Consider the following 19871-nt stretch of genomic DNA (forward strand, 5'->3'; position numbering starts at 1 on the left):
AAGTTCTTGATTTCCAAAGTACCTGCCACATTTTAATTTAGCAGTCCCTTTTTAATATGATTTTCACCTGGTAGGTAATGTCCTTCTATAAATATCAGTAAAGTGATCACACTTTATATAAAGGTGTGTGTTTTCTTATGAAAAATTACAGAAGGCTTCTTTTGATCTGTAATACATCTTTGTAGTCTGTAATGACAACCCAGAAGTGCTGTGTTGATTTTACTTCCTTCCCTGTCAATAGGGTTGCCTTTGGATGGCATTCTTACTGCCACATGTGAGCATGGCACAGGAAACCACAGCATTGCCATAGCCCTGCAGAGTGGCAGTGACAGGATGCTTGCTGTGTTTGAGGGGCACAGAGTGGCCACAGAGCCTCCAACATCCCAGCTGTCTGTGAGCTTAAAGCACAACATCTCAAAGATCAAGGAACATGGGATCCCTTTTGTTTTAGAAGCTGCTGGCTATTATGAGGTAAGAAGAGTTCTGCCTGTGAAAGTTTAATTTCTGGCAGGACCATTTGTGTATATATAATAACTCTAGGCTTTTCCTATGCAATCTATATTTTTATTTTAGAAGCTGCTCTTTTTTTGAGATGTACTAAATTACTGAGTGAAAGAAAGGTGTTGTCTGCCTCCTTGTCATACTGTGGACCTGTCATCTGAGCTCCTGGAGATGAACCTAGACTAAATGAGATGCTCCATTCAGTTCTCATTTAAGTGAAATGCTTTGCTGCATATGAACATACGTCTTGTCCAATTTTATCTTTCCCCTATAAATGGGAAGTGGACCACCAGGCCTAAATCTTGCCTCTGGTACTGAATTTAACTGGTCCTGGTGTCATCCTTTGGATGGTTGCTAAAGATCAGAGCAGTGTTTAGCATGGCTTTCCCTTTGGAAATTTCTACCCCCAGAAGCATTATGGACCATGGTTCCTGGCATGGTGTTGCTTGGCCACTCTTCTCTGCATCTGCATTTCTGCTATAGATCTGTGAATGTTACAGCTCTATTGTATTGCAGATTATCTTTTCATAAAAGAAGAGTTCAAATACTTTGCTATCTCAGACATCCACTGCAAGGCTCAAGTCACTCACATGTTATATTTGGGTGGCTTCAACCTCTGTGGTAGGGTGAGACACAGAGGTGTGCAAAGAATTCTGAACAGTTCCTCTGCCTTGCTTTTTAATAGTTCCAGTGCTTTAATTGTTTGTGCCTGAGGGCTCAAATCCTTCAGGGTACTGAATGCTCTCAGTATGTTTTGGAGCCAGAAGGAATTATTGATACACTGCATTTAGAAGGTCTGGCATAACACTACAGTCTCTATTTGAAATGAGGCTGCCTTGATGAATTTGCACTTTTATTTTACCAGTGCTGCCTTCCTGACACAGGCTGTGATGTTTAAGCACAGTGCAACACACTCTGCCTTTCCCAGTTGTTGTTTTTTTCCATGATTTGCTTTCTTCTGTGCATAGAATTTCTCCAGAAAGATTGCTGCAGGGATAACAACCACAGTGGAGACAGAGCAGCTCAGGATTGAAATAGAGAAGAAAACCACTGACACTGCTATAGAAATTTCTCTTTCACTTCACCATGATGTGGGAGGACTGATGGACATTGTTCCACGTGTACTAGAGGTTTGCAGAAATCATGCCATTTATTTTAATGTATTTAGTGCACTAAACACTCAACTGTTTATCTTTTGGAAACAGAACTCTAACTTTTAATCTATGTTTTGGTGCCTTCATCCATTTGATCCTTAAAGTAGCTTTGTAACTTGCTCCTTTGAATTTTAGTTCTACCTGCTTTTCTTAATTTTCTGAATGTGCTTTGTTGACAACATCAACAGGTTGCTTGCAGTGGAGAATCTGCTAACAAACAACTTTCTGGCCTTTGCAATGGTGCAATTGCATTCCATCATTTTGAGGTACTTGCTTCATTTATAAACTTTGCTCTCAACAGCACAGTGTCTTATCTACTGTGGAGGGAATAAGTACTGAAAGTATCAGACACTTAGAAATGGATTTGAGCTTCCTGGAAGTTTTGTGTGCACTTTCAAATATTTTCATTAATAATTGGTTTGGGTTTTCTTCCTGTTGTTTCTATTATGGAACTCCAAAATAAAGATTTGAGTCCATCTCTCCATTTGTTTCAGCATTTATAATTATGTAGGATGAATACAAAGTGGTGTAGGGAACAGTTCTCTCTAGTAATATGAGCTTTTAAAAACAGTATGTGACCTGACAGGAAAGCAAACTTGACCACAGTTTTCTGTAATTTTTCAGACTCCAGCAAGAGTTTCACTGAATGGGTCAATATTTACCAGCAACTTTACTCTCATCCTCTTTGGACACATTTCTTTTCATGACGTATTTGCCTGCCTACAACTCTATGCCACCAGTAACACCCATCCTCATTTAGAAATCGACTTCCAGCATTCTTTGCCTTCACTTCATTCTCTGGGAATTGCCAGAGAGAACCAACTGAAGGTGTCAGCCATGAGAAGTGACAAGTACAAGGGCATCCTTGGTATTGTCCTCGGGCCTTGCACTTTGGAAGCTGATGGGGAAGTGAGCCTGGCAGGCAATGAGACAGGATGGGTACTTGCTTTTAGAAACAAGTGTGTCAGTCTAGAGGTAAGCCCAGATTGTTGTTTTCTGCATGCCCTTCCAGTCTGTGTATTTCAGATCACTGACTCACAGAAAACTGTCTCCTGATACATTTATGGATAGGCCAAATTTGGTCATTAAAGTTCTTACAGAGCAATGAGTCAGAGCATTTGCAGGGGGAAGTGGTAATTTGGAGTAATACAATGTTGGGTGTTGCCATAAAAATGTTGCTTAATAATAGTTTATTAACTTTTGTCCTAAAATCTAGTGAAAAGCATGTCCTTTCAGTGTGGAATTGTGGAGGTTAAGATTTTTTCCTTCTGCATTAGTTATGAAAAGATTATTTGAGGATTTATTCTTCTTTCCCCTCTCCCCCCCATGTAGATTTTTTCAGGTTTTTCACAGAGAAATTTCTGATTTCTCTCTGAATCAAGCTGTCTTGTATGGTCCTTTCCAAACACAGATTGTTTCAGAAAGAAGAAATGCTTTCTCATGAATTAGGAACAAATGCGAAGACAGTTGCTTTGCTTTGTGTGTTTTAAATTGTGTAATCTTTTCTGTTGCAGAGGATGGGATTGCCTCGTGCTGCAGTCTTGGGGGGCTCATTTCAACAGAACATCTGCAACGTGGGCTTGTTAATGAAGCTGCAGTGTGATGGCAGAGCAGTGGATGTGCAGATAGACACCTCCTGCCAGCATGAATACACACTCCAAGGGATGCTCAGGCATTCGTTTCCCTGGCTCAGCCAGCTTGGGCTGCCTTTTGAAAACTCAGTCCTGTTCTCTGCAGCCACAGACTCCACCACAGAGGGCATTTTCCTGCTGCAGGCTGGCAGATGCAGACTGAGGGCTAGAGGGGACCTCTGCATTCAGAATAAAGCTGACTGGACACTGGAAACAGAAACAGAATGCCAACTTCTGCAGGTAGCTCTGGGAGGGTTTTAAAGAGAGTTTGGGGATCCAATGAAGGCGCTGTGGGTTTTAGCCAATGTGGCACTGCTGGAGCGCTGGGAAGGCACTCTGAAGGCACCCCTGTGCCAGCATTGGGCAAAGGCAGTGTCACACATCCCGCTCCAGGTGCTCTCTGGGACTGAGATCGGTTCAGCCTTTGCTGAGCGCTGCCTTCGCAGGCCGACACTGCCCTCTAAGGCTGAACAGCAAGATCAGCCTGAACTCTGCCAGAAATACATTCCCTGGTCTGTGAGCCTTCTATCAAAAGAGAACTTCCTTGGTTTTTCCAATTAGCCTCACTGACTACGTTGGAAAGAATGACTATTGCAAAATCAGGGTTTTTTCCTAGATGTTCATAGGCATTTATATTTTGCTTTCAAATCCTCAAACTGAGTAACTTCCTCAACTACAAAGTGGCAACATAAAAATGACAGCAAAGTTGTAGTGAGAAGGGAATGAACATCCCTTAAAGTATTAAAAATAGTAGAATTTTCAGTGTTTGTAGAAATCCTTTGACAGAATGGGAAGAAACCTTTCATTTGGGATGTTGCACAAGACAAGCTGGAAGTTTAATTATTATAAAAAACAAACCTTCTACAACCAGGTGCATGAATGTCTGTTAGGCGTATGATTTTTTGTACATTAATTTGTTTGAAAACTGAGATTGGTGTGGTCTGGATGAAACATAGAATGTTTAGTAAACTTTGCCTATCTGAAGAAATATGTATTTTATGGTTTTTGTAAATGTAAAACTTTGTAAAGATGCAGAAGTCGTGAATTCTGCAGGACAGTCCTTAAATCATCAGGTCTTATTCAGGAAAAATCACCATCTTTCTTGTTGAGGGGGAGAAAAATGGCAGCTTGGAGATTGTAGGTTTTGTCTCTGATAGAGTATCATATAATATACACTTGTCTTAAAGTTTGTATATTCCAAAGGATTTTTTGTTTAAATCTTGCTAGGATCTCAGTTTCCCAACTCAGTCCCGGCTCACAGGATCCATCCAGAAGGACAAGTGCCAGGCAGAGCTGCTCTCTGTCCTGGAAACAGGAGGCAAAACTGCCCGGCTTGAAGTGAGAGCAGAGTGCAAGCCAAAGCTGGCTCTGGAAATTCAGTTCAGGCATGACCTCCCCCAGCTGAGGGAAATCCCAAGGGAAAATGAGCTGTCCATCACTGCACGGAAACACTTCAGATATGTCATTGGAGTGGGAATGAAACTGGGGGCCTGTGAGCTTCAGATGAATGGGGACTTTGACCCTGAAAAGAACCGGCAGTGGAAAATGCTTATAGAAAACAAATGCCAAACAATTCAGGTATGGAAAAGAATTTTCTCCTTTAATGTTGAATTTATACATCTAACTGGTATAATGCTATGCTAAAGTCAAAAGACAATAATCTAGGTACTTCAAAGAGGTAGCAGAGAAATAATAAAAACATTCTCTTTAAATGTTGCATCTTACTTCTGGAGCCAGTCATTTACTGTATTTTCATATGGCATACACCAAATTTTCTGTTAATCAGTACCTGCAGATAATGGACTTCCTTGTACTAGCTCTGATGTGTTTTCTAAAAGATGATTGAGAACTCTGAAGGGTTTTTCTGTTCAGAAATTATGATTATTCAAAGTTGTCTCTCAAGATTTCTGAAATATCCTGTGCCTATGCTGCCTGATATACTTGATTTACAGCTAGGTGATTAAAGTTACTATTATGAATTAAGTTTCAGAGCTATAATGTATTTGTGGTTAAGTGCCAAAGTGGTGGTTTTTAAAACTTTGTTCTTTCCTTTACAGGATCTTGGAGCACCAATGAAAATTGATGGCTCAGGCTATCTTTTGATGGATGAAATGAACCTAGATTCACAGACACTGATCACTGTTGATGAAAGTAAATTCCGAGGACTCTTTATACTAAAAGTCACTGATGTGAGTACCCTGCAGGCTGTTGGAGTGTGTGAACAAACTACTCAGTAATGTACTCTAACCTATGTTATTTGGAACAAATAGTCAAGCTAAAGTAATAAATGCCAGAATAAAATTGAAATAATAAAATCTTTGAAAATCTGGCACCTTCAATGTGCAGTAACTGATGCATAGGACAATAGGATATAGGCTCTGGCACTTCCTGAATAATTTCCTTGTTATGCTCTTTATGTGTAAATTTTTGTTGTTTGTATTCTACTGTTGGATGTTCTTACTTTCTGTTGTTTGTATTCTACTGTTCTTTACATCACTGTGATTTATCCTGCAAAATAATAGGCAGTGATTAAAGGAGACACTGCTGTTTATTCAGTTAGACAGCAACACAGGGAAGGCTGTGAATCTCTTGCTTTTCTGTTGACAATTACAAGTTGGGATTCTCTCATCATCAGAGCAAGAGAGCAGAGAGCAACACAAGTACCTGTTTCCTCAGGTGCTTCACTTTCCTGCCAAAACTGGTAATTCCTGCATGTTTCTGTGCCATAGGGAAACAACATAGTGGGAGTTTAATTCCTCTTAAATGTAGGATAGACAGGATAGACAGATTTCTCGTTTGAGCTCTGTACTGCAGTGGTCTTTGGGTTCTCCATGTGCTTTGCTCTGTGCTGTGAAATGTTACCAGGAAAGACAAGAGCTGGATGCAGTGCTTACCCATAACATCCAAGGAGCTGCTGACATTGGCATTCCCATGAGGATGTTACTTGATGTGATATCAGAAAAAACCAGTGACTTCTATAAAGGATTTATCAATTTCTGTGTGAACAACAAGCAAGTAAGTGTCTTCTCCATATCAGTAATATGTGAAATAGAAGTTGAAGTGAGTTAATTGATTTGGTAAATATTGTTGCAAATGCAATACTTAGCTGTGGCTGGGTTAGTTCTAAAGGCCTTCATTAAATGAAGGCAGTATCTTTCAGCCAGTCCTTTTGTCCTTCTGTGCAATTGCTCCTTGCAACAAATTTGACATCATCAATGATCCTTGACTCTCATTTGTAAATGATCTCAAACCTTCCTTATCAAGAATCTCACTTGGTGCAGCATATTCCCTTTTAAAGTACAAAGCCGTGACTTCTAAAAAAATTAGACAGTTCTTCACCATAAAATTTTCATAGTTTTCATAATTTTATTCTAATGTGTAATTAGTCCAATGATTATGGTTATTCAGAGAAGTCTCCATGTCAGAGATGTGCCACAGTTAACTTTTGTCATATTTACTTCAACTGAGCAGATTACAGAAGAACTGAACTTTGTCCAGAAGTTGGATGTTGTGTCTGTTAACTACAAACTTACTCATAACATAGACACATTGAAGACTTTGCAAATAAAAGACAGGATTGAGTTGCAGGTAGGTTGTGAACCTGGAGCCATGGCACGAGGGGGGCACCAGCTGGGGAAGTGAGATGGCAAAGGGCAGTGGGTGTAGATGGGACTTTACCCGTTTGCTGTTTTGGTGAGGGGGAGTCCAGGTGCTCCCTTTGTTCTTGAGGGGAGTCCTGAAGCTCAGTTTGTTCTCATGGGAGAAGAGTTTGGACCAGGACTTTCCACAGGCCTGGGGCTGGAGGTTGCTCCAGTGTGGAGTGAGAGGAGGGCACTGGATCTGTGTGTCTGACAGAGCTGCAGTGTGCCCTGCACACACAGGGCAGAGGACAGCACTGCTGGGATTTCACTGGCTCCTTTCCAATTGGTATTTTCCTTCTGAAATTGCTATTACCATTGCCATTACCTGGCATATTTTTTAATCTGATAAACACAAGACTTATTAGCCATGTAACTGAATAGCATTAAAACATGGCCATACTTGAGAATACATGTTAAATGGTTGAATTCCAAAATAAAAGGGACAATTATAACTATGTTGTGTTGTGTTATAAAATGATACAAGATGCATCTTTGACATATCTTTGAGATTATACTGTCTCAACCAAAGAAAGAACCCTGACCAGCAGGAGCTTTAACTTTTACAATTCTGTCCTTTCACAATTTACTTTTGTTGCACACAGGCTATCTTGAACCTCAAAGTTACCAGGAGCTTTGGTTTGAAAGTTCTTTATGGTGCTCACCTGACAGTTCTTGAAGGACAAATTCAGGAGTTGGAAAAAAGTACCAACATAACAGGGAATTTCCATCACTCTTTGCCATGGCTGCTACAAGCCAGAGTCCCATCATCTTTGCAGGTCATTTTGGGGTTTGGTTGTTTTGTTTGTTTTTAATTGTAATTATTGTCCTGTATAAGGATGTAATTCAAGTTCATGGCTTGAATGAAAACTCCTATTTTGTAAGGCACAGGATGGAAGCTGATATTTTCTCATATTTACAAGCTGTGGATGCCTAAAACCTGAACTACTGAAATAGAAAGTTTCTCCTTGACTGCTTTCTCAACAAGATTCTTCCATTCTGGTCAGTGGTAGTAGAGTGGGTACTGTTGATATTGTAACTCTACAGGACAGCTAGAGCACATTGCACCAGGGACTGGAGTATTGCTCCTGTGCTCTTGAATGGGAATTTTATGCTGAAAGAAGTGTTTCTTTGGGTGCTATTTTGAGAGAAGTATTGGAGTACCCACTGTCTGGTAAATATTGTCACTAGGTGTATATTAAGTATCCTTTACAAGAAGGAAGTTGTGTTTGTGGGATAAAAAAGAACAGAATGAAAATTTGCCATAGATCAGTGAGGCTGGCATGGCTTGACATTCATTCAGTTGAATGAGCTTCATACTTGAAAGATGATTAATGAAAGACCAAGAGACATTTTATTAATGTAGACATAAGTGTAGACTAGCCAGAGCTTTCTTTCACTTCCATTTTGCTCTGTCTTAAAACTAAATACTATATAAATATTGTTTTGAGAACTTATATTTACATGTCATTTTTAGATAGATGTGGTTTTTCAAGGGAGAAACACAACTCAAGAGAGATATGTGCACATTGCAGCTGGAGAAACATCACTCACATACATCATAAACTCCCGTTATGTTGGCCACCAAGTGGATCTGTTCTGCCAGAGTGTGCACAGCAGTGAGGTTCTCCAGGCTTCAGGCTACCCTAAGGCAATCAACTTGATTTTCAGTGCACAGAAATCAGGTGGGTACCTGCCATTCCTGACTGGGTTTTTATTCTATAATAGCTCTATCAGGATGTTTCAGCTGGTCCTTCAACAGGCTACAGACTGACTAAGATTTGCTGGTAGTACCTAAAAAGAGGCTTTATCTTGTTTGTAAGTAAACCTGTCATTCTGAAACTGCATCTGTGATTAATGAAGCCAATCCACCCTCAAAGCTTGCCCTGGCATAAATCCTATCTGCATATCTCTCTTACACTGTGATCAGGTACTTTAAGTGCCCCCAGGAGAATTTATTCATGTTAAAGAAAACTAACAATTGTGAGAGCACCAAAGGGCAGGAATTACTGAGCTTAGCAGGCACTGAAGCAATACTGGTGTGAGTGGCATCAGATCCTTTCACCCATTCAGAACAAAGCAACAGGAGAGGAGGAGAGGTTGTTCTCAGGACAGCCACAGTCACCATGTGATTTCCACCACAAACCCACCATTTCTGTGGGTTTTGTCTTACCTTAAAGAATTTGCAGGGTTTCACATCTCTTATCTCACTTTGATATTTTAGCAGTCTTGTATTTTCCTTTTCAAAAATGAGAAGTTGTAGGACAGTGGGGAAAGGTCTTCAGGTCATGCACTTTGGGCATTGTTGAGCTGCTGTCGCTGGGTGCAGAGGAGTCCCTGGAGGTGAGAACAGCTCAGAGCTCTTCCCTGGGAGGGGCTGCTGCAGGCCAGGGATGCAGTTGGCTGTATGGGTTAGTCAGCTCTAGCTGCACAAACACATTCCTGACAGGAACTAACTTGCCACTTAACACTGATGTGGGTACACAAGCTCTGTTATTTCTACAAGACTTTGTAAGGACAAAGTTCAAGGACATCCAGAAAAACTCTGCCCTCCTCCGACCACAGGCTGAAGTTCTTGGAATCCTGAATGATGACTTTGTCTTGATGTATTAATGTATTAAGCTAAAAGCTGTCTGGGTTGATTTTATGCAGGCAGTACTGAAATTTCTCAAAAATCAGCTGCTCAAATTGGAACTGTTTTGTCCCTTCATATAGAAAACAAAGCCAAGACTGTCTGTGAAATCCAGTATGATGAGAAAGATATAACTGTGACTGTGGATGTTGACACAGACTTTGAACTCTCTGGTATATTTGTGTTCATGGCAGAGGTGAAACATTCAATATCACTTCTCCATCACCTGGGACTTCCCTTCTTTTTTAAGGTAATGCACCTCTAAACTTTTGCTGTGCTTTGATGAAAGCTGTCACTTGAGTTACATTTGCATTAATCCAGAGCACTTCCCGTGGCCTCAGTGAAATTACTCCAGGTTTATATACAAGTGCAGCTGAGAGCTGACTTGGCCCAGTTTATCTGAATCCTCATTTAACCTAAGTACAAAGCTAGTGGTCAGTTTCTAGGGAGCCTGGTCAGGTACCTGAAATCCCCATTTCCAGGGTTAATAATTTCAGGAGGACAGGTATTTACTGTCACTTTGCAGCTGATAGGGCTCACAAAAGTAGAAAGAACTTTTGGTAGAAAACAGCTGTCCTTCATACCTAGAGAACTCCTTGCCTTGGTTAAACCACTTGTAGCACAAACATCTAAAATGCTTCAGTGTTGAATAAACAGAGGTAGATTTATATTCCAAACTACTTGACAGGATCAACAAAGGCTGTGTCTGTTTATCCCTTGGGAGAAAGAAGCATTTCTTGAAATGTCCCCTTCCCTTGTGAAGGGGAGTACACAGAAAGACACTTCCAAGTGATCCACCACCTTCTCCTCAAAAAACAGGACATGTAGCTAGGATGCAAGAGTAAAAGTCAACTTTCCTGAACATAAAGATTAGATCAATATTAAACCTGCACATTAAGTATCAGTGTTTCAAGGGAATATTTACTGCCAACCTTTTATTGCAAGGTATAAGGTATTTTCCCTGCTTCTTCCCCGTTAATATTTAGTGAAATGTCTTTTGTCCTCTAAATGTTTGAATGAAAAAAAAGAAAAGCTGAGGTGGTAATTCTTGAGGTGTCTTATTCATTTATAAGGTATGAGTATAACCAGGGGACTTCAGAAATTACTGTTCCCACAGACTTTGGCAAATGCCAGAGTTGCTATTGAAATGTGGGAAATGGCCCTCATCTCTCCCACAGAGGTTCTTTAGCATTTTCAGGATGAGGCTGTAGATGATGCAGCAGTTGTGGGAGGAATGCCCTGGAGCAAAAAATTGGTGGAGCCTGATCTGTTTATTTTAAAAAAAAAGCACAATTTCTTTCTGGTAGATGAAACATGACATTGTGGAAGACATAAACAAGAACCAGTAGCTTTAGACTTAAACCAGATAGGGGTGCATGGAAAGTAACACTAATATTTGTCAATAATGCAAATGGGTAGCTATGGAAACACACAAGAAAAAGGAAAACCTCTCATGAGGCTCTTGGTTTCCATCTAGCAAGCACCCAGAAGGCCTGTCTGGGAGATAAACTTCAGTCAAGATGATGGTTTTAAGGGAGTCAAAAGATTGTGCTCAGTTGAGGTGAAATGATTGGTAGAAGTTATGGCATGTGATTTGTTTATTTTCCCCCTCCACAGATGACAATTCAAGAAGTCATGACTGAAAATGAAACTGAAGGTGCTCTGAGGCTGACCTATGAACAAAACAAAAACTTCTCCTTTTCCATCAGCAGAAAAAAAGACCAGCAAGGGTAAAAGGGTCATTCTGAGCACTATAAAAAATGTCATTAGGTCACTGATTTCCATGGAATACAGTTAATGTATTCATCACCACATCACTGGTGAAATGGATAACAAAACTTGGGTAAAGTGAGTAGTCACACCACACACTCTGTAAACCTCAGGGAGTTTCTGAAGGGCTGCAGACAGATTCTTCCCCTCACAGCTTGGGACCTGTCTCTGCCTGCCTACACAGAATCCACGTGGCAGACAGTGAAAGAGTCATAAAACTCTAGGCCTGGACCAGACAAGTACTTAAAAGTATAACTTAACTTGACATAAATATTTAAATCTTATTAAATTAATTAAACTTATTAAATTGTTTTGGCATAGTTAAAACTTGTAAAATTATGGTGACTTGATTTTCTAAGTTGGTGTCAATATGGCTGTATCTGCACAAAACTCTAGGCTTTAAGGGTGTTTACAGGTGTGATATTTTTAGCCTTGGGGTATTTCAGATATTTCTGAAGTTTCTAGCGCAAGACCTTGGCACTGAAAAGTCTTGTAAGTTCTGTTAAAATCTTTAATAATTGTAAATTCTAAGTTTATAAACCATGACAGTGCTTGTGAAGTTAGATTCCAAAATATCTTTCTCATTTTTAAAAAGCTGATGCATTTGGTATGGCAAAATGATTTCTGGTCCAGCTCATTTTGTGTGACTGTATCAAAAACTGGGAGCTGGGTAAGTGTTCAGTGGCAGGTGCTGCCATTTTAACTCTAAAAGCTGTGGCAGACTTGGAGCTAACTCAGATGAACTTGTGCTGCCAGCAAGAGTGGACTTTGTAAAATATTGTTGAACAAGAGAACATTTCTTCCCTTTAGTGAAGAGTTGAATATAAAAGCACTCCAGACTCATCCCTTCTTTCTACAGTACTTCCCCTGTGCAGCACAACTGTCTTCTAAGGTAACTATCTGCAAGTAATCCATGGCATACATCACTGTAAAGTAGACTTGTCTAATGTGTTAGGAGTCAAGCTGCTTCATTTCTAGTACTAGTATCTCTAACATTTTTTTATTATTGAGGATGTTCCTGTTTTTAAAGATGTTAACAATTCCAGTATTTTTTTTTTAATTTAATGGGAACTTGAAAAGGTAAATTATGATATGAGTGAAGCAAAAGGCAAACTCTACCTCAGGATGGAAAAACGGGATTTCAACGTTTCAGCAAAGCTAACTTTGACTGGAAGCAGCTACAGCAATGCCATTGAGGTGGCACAGACCATGGCCCAGGTTGGTACCACCCACTGCTGGCACAGGCAGGCTGTGACAGGAGGGCACTCTGGGGGTGGCTGCCAAGCAGGGAAGGACAAATGCAGCTCCTGCTGTGTGAGGTGTTCTGCCCTTGATTTCTGCAGTAGCATGACAAACATTTGATTGTGGATTAGTTTGAGTTTATATTTGTTTGCTCCTATAGATGGAGCACTCATATAGGTTTTATAGGAAATAAGAAAAATAATGTGCTACAAACTGACCCAGTTTTTGTAATGCAGGGACCTCACATCTCTTTCTCTAAATAAGAAAAGACATCACAAGTACCTATTGTTGTTTGTGCTGTCTGCTGGATTTATTTTGTAACAGTAGGACTCTTGATGGTTTATTCTGTGAGATAAAAGAAAATCAAACTGAATAATAATCAAAGACTGTTGTAAAGGGAATACACACTTGTTTATGTATGTTCCATTATTTGCAAAGACAACTTTTGTAGAAATGAAGACAAGTAGAAATGAATAGTTGCTCGTATGAGAGCAGTGGGCTTAGAGTATCATAGTACTAGACCTTTACAAACACATTCCTACAGACCCCACAGGACTTTGGGGTACCAAAATTACACTCAGGTTTTACCTTCTCAGGGAACTTGGGGTTTAATGTTTGTCCTCTTTTATTTTTAGTTAAAAATTCTTCCAAGACAACTTATGCTTATGACAATTTACCAAAAAGACAACAGAACTCATCTGCTGAGGCACATTGCCCTGTGGGATGGCAAAGAGCTAAAGCTAACAGGCACTTACACTGGACTCTTCCCAAAGCTGCCTGGAGGCCATGGCATTCAGGGTAGGCTTCTCAAGTCTTTTACAAGTGTTCAAATCAGACTATAAATAAACTCCATAAATCTGATTTCAAAATGCATGTCCAAAGGGTTTCAATCCTGGTTTCACTTTAGGGCTTCTAAGGTCTGATTTGCTTTAAATTCTTTATAGGGTCTGGCTGTTAAAAACATCCACTTCACAATTCTCCTTCTGCTTTGTGAATATGGAACATAGAACTTGAGTGCTGGGTGCTGAAGGGAGCACTGGTCACACTGGCTGCTACCTCGAGGTGTTAATCCCTTATGTTGAGACTTTATGATGTGAAAATAGAGAAGCTAACTGCACTTACCTGTTTGAGTGTTGTAAACTGTTCCTCTTCCAGTGTAGGGCCATCTCAGTTTCACACAGATTATTTCCCTGGTTGTTGTTGCTGAAGTTGCTCTGGGTGTAGCTGTCAGTCTTTTGGTTATTGCAGGTACCTGCTGTTCTGCTGGTAAATAGAGAGAGGGTTCTGCTCTCACATCTCCTTGTGTTGAGCAGACACCAGCACACTGAATTCCTTGTGGCTGCTGGGTAGGGGAGTGTGTGTGGGCAGAGACCACGTTTCCCTGGGAGCCAAGGGATGTCCTGCTGCTGTGGGAAATGTCCTGGGAAGGGTCATGATTCCTGGTGGGAAATGTTACTTGTTTGTTTTCCTTGTAGTGGAACTTGTCCATCCTCTCTCCATCCCTTTTCCACGGCATGCCTGGGCCAACTTATATGTGAAACATTCAGCACGCAGTCACCAGGATGTCCTTACTGTCATTTGGAATGAAAAGGACAAGGTACAGTGGCAAATAAATGTCAGGAGGGTATCAAGACTGTTTCTTGGTTTGTTTTTTTTTTTGTTTGTTTGTGTTTTTTTGTTGTTTTTTTGTTTGTTTGTTTGTTTGTTTTTCTTTTTAATTAAAAAAGGAACTAAGCAAGCCAGGGAATTTGACTATAAGGCAAACTGTCCCCCTTCCTGGATGTATAAAAAGTTCTGACTGTGAAAGTTGAGTAGCTGATATTCTTGTAGGAAGTATTTTCAGGCCATAGGATTTTTTTGTTTGCAGTAACCCCACACCTTGCTGCTTAACCAAAGGTAATGAAATGCATCAGCTTCAAAGCACTGGGTAAAGGCCTCTGAGGGTAAGTGGGAAGAATAGCACAAATGTCCTGCTTAAAGCAGCTTATGGACAAAGAAATAAAATCTAAGACAAGTGAGCAAGTGTGAGCATTAGTTGAGATTGAGAAGGATGAAGAATTCATTGCATGGGTATAACAGTGGGTTTACCCACACAGAAGAGGACACATACCTTGCTTAGCAGTTTCAGCTTTATTGATTCAGTCAAAGCTCTTTTGTATTTCATTCTTTCACTCTTCTCCTTATTAGCAAGACTTACAAATGTGGAACAGTTGAAACCAGTCTCTGTTTTCATAAAGTAAGTCATCACTATTTTTTAAAAATATAAAAAAAGTGAAAAAAACTTGGAGAACATAGGGTAGGTTGACTTTCAGATGTGGTTAATTTGGGACATTTTCCTGACTTGCTGCTAACTGTGCTATCTTTATATGTACATCTGAAATGCAGCACTTTGGCTGAGTATTACATTATTTTCTGAATAATGGAAAGATAAAAGACAATGTATAAAGTATGCTACCACACATAAACATAAATGTGCCTGCAAAGAGCACAGATTTTTTTTATTTCTTTAATAAGTGTTAAAATTCCAAAATTTACTTTAGCAGTTGTACAGAATGTATTTTTACTACTTCTTAAATCACCACAATTATTAAAATCCCACCACTATCTAAATTACCACAAAAATATTTTCCTCTCAATAACTTAGCAGAATTTAGTTCCTGTTGAAGCAAATGCTTTTTCTTGTGTTTTAAGTTTGCAAGTTATGTCCAATGATTCAGTGCAGCCTGCAGTGCCTAAAGATGAGATCAAAATTAAACTTCAACAAACTTAAGCATTGTTCATTATTTTAGTAAAATACAGAGAGTAGTTCTGCTTTGAATTCAAGCAGCAAAAATTGTTCTAATTTTACCATTAATTTACCTCACTTCTTCAGAAAGGACTTTACTGTGCTTGTAATTCATCTGAGGACAAGGTAGAGGGAAATCTTAACTGGGTGCATGTTTGAGGTCAGTATGTGAGAGGTTTTATTTCACAAGTTCCTTTCCATCTGTTGACGTGGCTCAGATATCAGTGTCGTCTTCTCTGAGGATTGGAAGGCACCGGACAAGCTACAGAGCCACTGCTGCCCACCCATTCAATTACACTCTGAAGGAGCTGGAGGTGCATTCCCTGTCAGAAAGAAGGGGCAGAAAGTACAACCAGCAGGTGAGATCACGAGGCTGGGCTGCAAAACACACAGCTGTGATGCTGCATTGACTGTGAGTGTGCCTTTCATCCCTGAGAACTGCAGAGCCATGAATCATCCTGAAAAATGTAGACAGCACTGAGTTCTGTTATCTCCTTGTGTCCAAACCAGCAGCACTGTTTCCTAGCCAACAGTCTTGCACCTTTAGTATTGACCCATTTTGGATGGGAGGAACCCAGAAGTGGCCAGGAACCTGCCAAGCAATGAAAATGAGAGATTTTTTGTCCATAAAGCAGTGAACAAACTTCTAGTCTGCACATACAAGAAAAGCAAAACAAAAAACTCCACAACCTTACAATAAAACCAAACCAGAAGCCCTTTGATACCCCTGTGAAAAAAATGTTTGCCTCCACTGCATGGGGACCATTCTGCTGGTTCTGGTCTTGCTGCTGGACAAATCCTTCTCTGCTTTCAGCTGCAGGTCTCAGGGAATGCTGGGCAGCCTGCTCACCTCCAGCTGGGGCTGGAGGATAAATCCAAGATGGACATCACTGCCTGGGGTGGCTGTGTGACACTCTCTGCAGGCCAGGTATGAGCCTTACATCCCTTGGAAGGGATGAGTGTAGCTGAATTTCTGTGTTCGATCCTCACAGAATGATTTTTTTTTTCTGTACTTGTTACCATATGAAAGCCTTGAAGTCAACCATTTTGTGTCTCAGAGGAAGAAAAATAAATGCTGTGGCAAATTCTGTTTCATGATGCCAGACATGGTTGTACTTGGGCTGCAGCCTCCCCTCAGGCCAGAGCTGTCAGTCCCTTAGGTTGGCTGGCAGAGCCTGAAGCAGGATTTCAGGGTACAGACCAGCCAGGGTTCTCACAGGTGTGCTTTTGTCCAGGAAACCCACTGCCTGGGGATATACTGAACACTTTTAAAAAAATTACTTATATGTGTTAATTTTTTCCACTTTTCCAGCTTCAGAGAATATTAAGCATGGAACACCTGCATGCATGTGGGTCTCTAGAGCAAAGACCAACATTGTTTAGTGAATACCTAGATCTGAACTGGGATGACAAAAAATTCAAACACAATTTCACATATGAGGTAAGAGAAGGCAGTTGACTCACCATTTTTATGGATGCTGTTCTCAGTGAATTATTTTGGTTTTAGATGTAATGTTGACTGGATTTTAAGAAAACTTCTATAGAGCACTGTTTTTTTGTGAAATATTATTTCACTTTACCTCTTACATTTTTCTCTACACAGGAAGAAAGCTAAATGGGGCATAGTTAAGAAAGAAAGGGTTCTTCCAAACTAGAGGCTTCATCTGTGCCCTAAATTTGCAAAACTTGTAGGATGGGGACTGGTAACAAGGCTGATGAACTAAAACATTGTCAGATGGAAATCTTATGTTCTGAAAATGTTACATTAAAATCCTGAAAAACAAAAAAAAGCCAAATAACAAAATTTTAATAACAAAAGCCAGCCCAGGGATGGGATGAGTTGGCTCCAAAGAGTGTCTAAGATCTTGCTGTTATCTTTCATTGCAGAGAAATCAACTCTTGTATCCTGATAAGTTTCAGTTAGAAGCTGTTCTGGAAAATATTTTCCTGACTCCATGTGCCAAACAGAAGATTCTGGGTAAAATAGAAACAAACTACACCTCTTGCCTGGATTACTATTCAAGCTTTGAGTTCTGTGGCCTTCCAAATGTAAGTCTCACTTAAACACACTGAACCTATTTCAGTTTAAATGTTATTACTCATTTGGAGACTTAGTTTTCCTCAGCTGCAACTCTTCAGAAGACTTACCATACTTCTGTAGCTTAAATAAATAAACAGTGTCATTTGATGGACTGAGGCAGAAAGGTTCTGTTTGCTACTACAGTGTATTCTATAGGTTCTTTTATGGTTGAAAACTCTCACTTCCTCCATGTTCTTTCTTTCTTGTTCCTCTTTCAGAGGTATCTTAATTTTATGTTTCTGGAGAATACCAAAACAGGCTCATAAGTGATCAAAAAGGAGACTAGAGAGGAGTAAAAGTGCTTTCCTTCCCCTGTGGGTAAACGTCTGCTGATTTTTATAATTGCTCTGCTGGTAGTGATGGATTTTTGAACCATAATGTAACCTTATTTTTCTATTACACACATAAACTGAAGGCCACCCATCATCTTCCTTAGGTGCATGCTGGTCCTCAGAGTTGCTTGCAGACACTCACACAGAACTTGGAACCTGCAATAAATATCTCACTCAGTTCCCAGTGGCTGAAACACATCTTGCCTGCCTTATTTAGTGTTAGAGCAGCTCATGCTCTGTTGGCAACAGGAAAACTTTTTCCCAGACCAAGATGTGATAGAACCTGTTCACAATGCCAAGGTGTAAATGCCTGGCACTCCAAAAGCAGGTACCTCTGTACTTTTGGATCATTCTCTTCAAAGGTATTATGGTTTAAGCCTAGCTGGAAATTAAGCACCACAGCCACTCATTCAACCCCCTCTATCCCTACCCTCTCCCTGTGGAATGGGGAGGACAATCAAAAGTAAAACTTGTATCTTGAGATAAGAACAGTTTAATAATTGAAAACAAAGTAAAATAATAATAGTTACTACTAGTAGTGAAAAGGAAAAAAACTAAATGCACAAAACAATTGCTCATTGCCCTCTGCCCAATGTCAGACCCCCCTTGCCAAACCCAGGTTTGCCTGTTCCAGGTAACTCCCCCCAGTTTATGTACTGGACATGATATTCTGTGGGGTGGAAAATCCCTTTGTCATGTTGGGACATCTGTCCCAGGTGGGCTTTTGTGCATCTCCTCACTGGCACAGCAGGAGAGACACACACACAAAATTCCTTGACTAAGGATAAACAACTGAGCAAAACCAAAACATCGGTGTGTAACCAACCCCATTCCCATTCCAAATCCCAAACTGTACCAGCTGTTGAGAAATTAACTCTATCCCAGTAGAAACAGGACAGTATTCACCTCTCTTCCCATATATCCCCAGCTTTATCAAAACGTCTGGCTAGAGTAGCTGAGAAGTGTAGGAGCAAAAAAACATTGGACCTTTTAACAAAATACAGTTCTCTGCAGCTGTTCCTCTGGTCTTGGGGTGTAGTCACTGAAATGCTTTGTTAGAGCACAGAAACTGAAGATGTAATGAAGACAGTGCTGTGAGGAGCAGGGAGATGTGCTGATTTTTGAAACTACAAGTTCTGTTTGTGGTGTAATTTAATGAGAATGCTGCCACTGTACAACTTCTTGCTACTCAAAGCAGAGCCCATTTGTTTGAAAGAATTTGGAAGCTTTAACACCTTTTTTGTGCATACATAGGCAATTGTTTTATCTGGAAAGCACCAGCTCAACAAAGATGACACCATTTTGCACTCAGAGGGCAGATTCCACCTTGCTGATGGTGGGAGAGATGAGGGGGTGATTGGAATATCCATAAAGAATCAGAGCACTGCTGATGTGAAGAACTATTCTCTGGAAATTGAAGTGAGTTTCTATTTTATTTTACTGCCACTGGGGTTTGGTTTTTAAAGGCCTGCTGCCATCTATTTCCCAAAGAGATCAGGTGCAGGCAGTGACTGTAAAACAGCAAGCAACAAAACACTCCTGGTTTCTGTAGTGCTCTCTAAAGGAGCAGTCAGGCAGCGTCCATGCCTGTGACCGACAAAGGAAGGCACCAATATGAGTTCTCTGTAGAGCTGTCACAAATAAAGCAGATGTGTTTCTAGTGGAGTGTTTCCTTCTTCGTTTTTCTCTCCCCTCCGCCCCTGTTTTGCATTTGCTTTTAATTTCCTGTGAAATTTAAATGGTGGAGACACCGATGGAGACAACAGAGCGAGGCAAAAAACTAACGGGGTTGGCACCATCCCAACTCTTCATTAGCAGGAATGTAGGTAGTCAGGCACTAACTGAGACAATAGATCATCCCTTAACAAAATTATGATGATGATTTAATCATCAGTAACAAATACTAAATTATTTTTCCATTCCTCTCTCTTTACAGAGGAGGGAGATGAAATAAGTATCAGCTGCTCTGCAGGAGCTTGCTTCGTTCTGTGTTTTGGAATAAATGGCACAAATCAGCAGCTTCACAGAGAACTGACTGGGACATTGTTTCTTTCATTGCTTCCATTAAAATTTTGTCCACAAGTCTTGTGCTATCCAATCATTCAG

General features: G+C 40.3%; 1 protein-coding gene across 1 annotated transcript in view; it reads left to right on the top strand.

The window, feature by feature from the left end:
* LOC106629417 (uncharacterized) overlaps positions 1-19871 on the top strand; it is a 73974-nt gene that overhangs the window by 39451 nt on the left and 14652 nt on the right. The window contains exons 40-61 of the mRNA XM_026793850.2: positions 242-471; positions 1470-1631; positions 1844-1921; positions 2280-2630; positions 3170-3526; positions 4514-4864; positions 5344-5475; positions 6152-6301; positions 6758-6874; positions 7530-7703; positions 8402-8609; positions 9640-9806; positions 11174-11286; positions 12137-12218; positions 12407-12544; positions 13204-13366; positions 14044-14165; positions 15572-15712; positions 16168-16281; positions 16666-16794; positions 17241-17402; positions 19020-19184. Of these exons, the coding sequence (XP_026649651.2) occupies positions 242-471; positions 1470-1631; positions 1844-1921; positions 2280-2630; positions 3170-3526; positions 4514-4864; positions 5344-5475; positions 6152-6301; positions 6758-6874; positions 7530-7703; positions 8402-8609; positions 9640-9806; positions 11174-11286; positions 12137-12218; positions 12407-12544; positions 13204-13366; positions 14044-14165; positions 15572-15712; positions 16168-16281; positions 16666-16794; positions 17241-17402; positions 19020-19184 (3806 nt within the window). The remainder of the gene's footprint in view (positions 1-241; positions 472-1469; positions 1632-1843; positions 1922-2279; positions 2631-3169; positions 3527-4513; positions 4865-5343; positions 5476-6151; positions 6302-6757; positions 6875-7529; positions 7704-8401; positions 8610-9639; positions 9807-11173; positions 11287-12136; positions 12219-12406; positions 12545-13203; positions 13367-14043; positions 14166-15571; positions 15713-16167; positions 16282-16665; positions 16795-17240; positions 17403-19019; positions 19185-19871) is intronic.

Source organism: Zonotrichia albicollis, chromosome 16 (genome assembly GCF_047830755.1).
Source record: "Zonotrichia albicollis isolate bZonAlb1 chromosome 16, bZonAlb1.hap1, whole genome shotgun sequence".
NCBI classification, from domain to species: domain Eukaryota; kingdom Metazoa; phylum Chordata; class Aves; order Passeriformes; family Passerellidae; genus Zonotrichia; species Zonotrichia albicollis.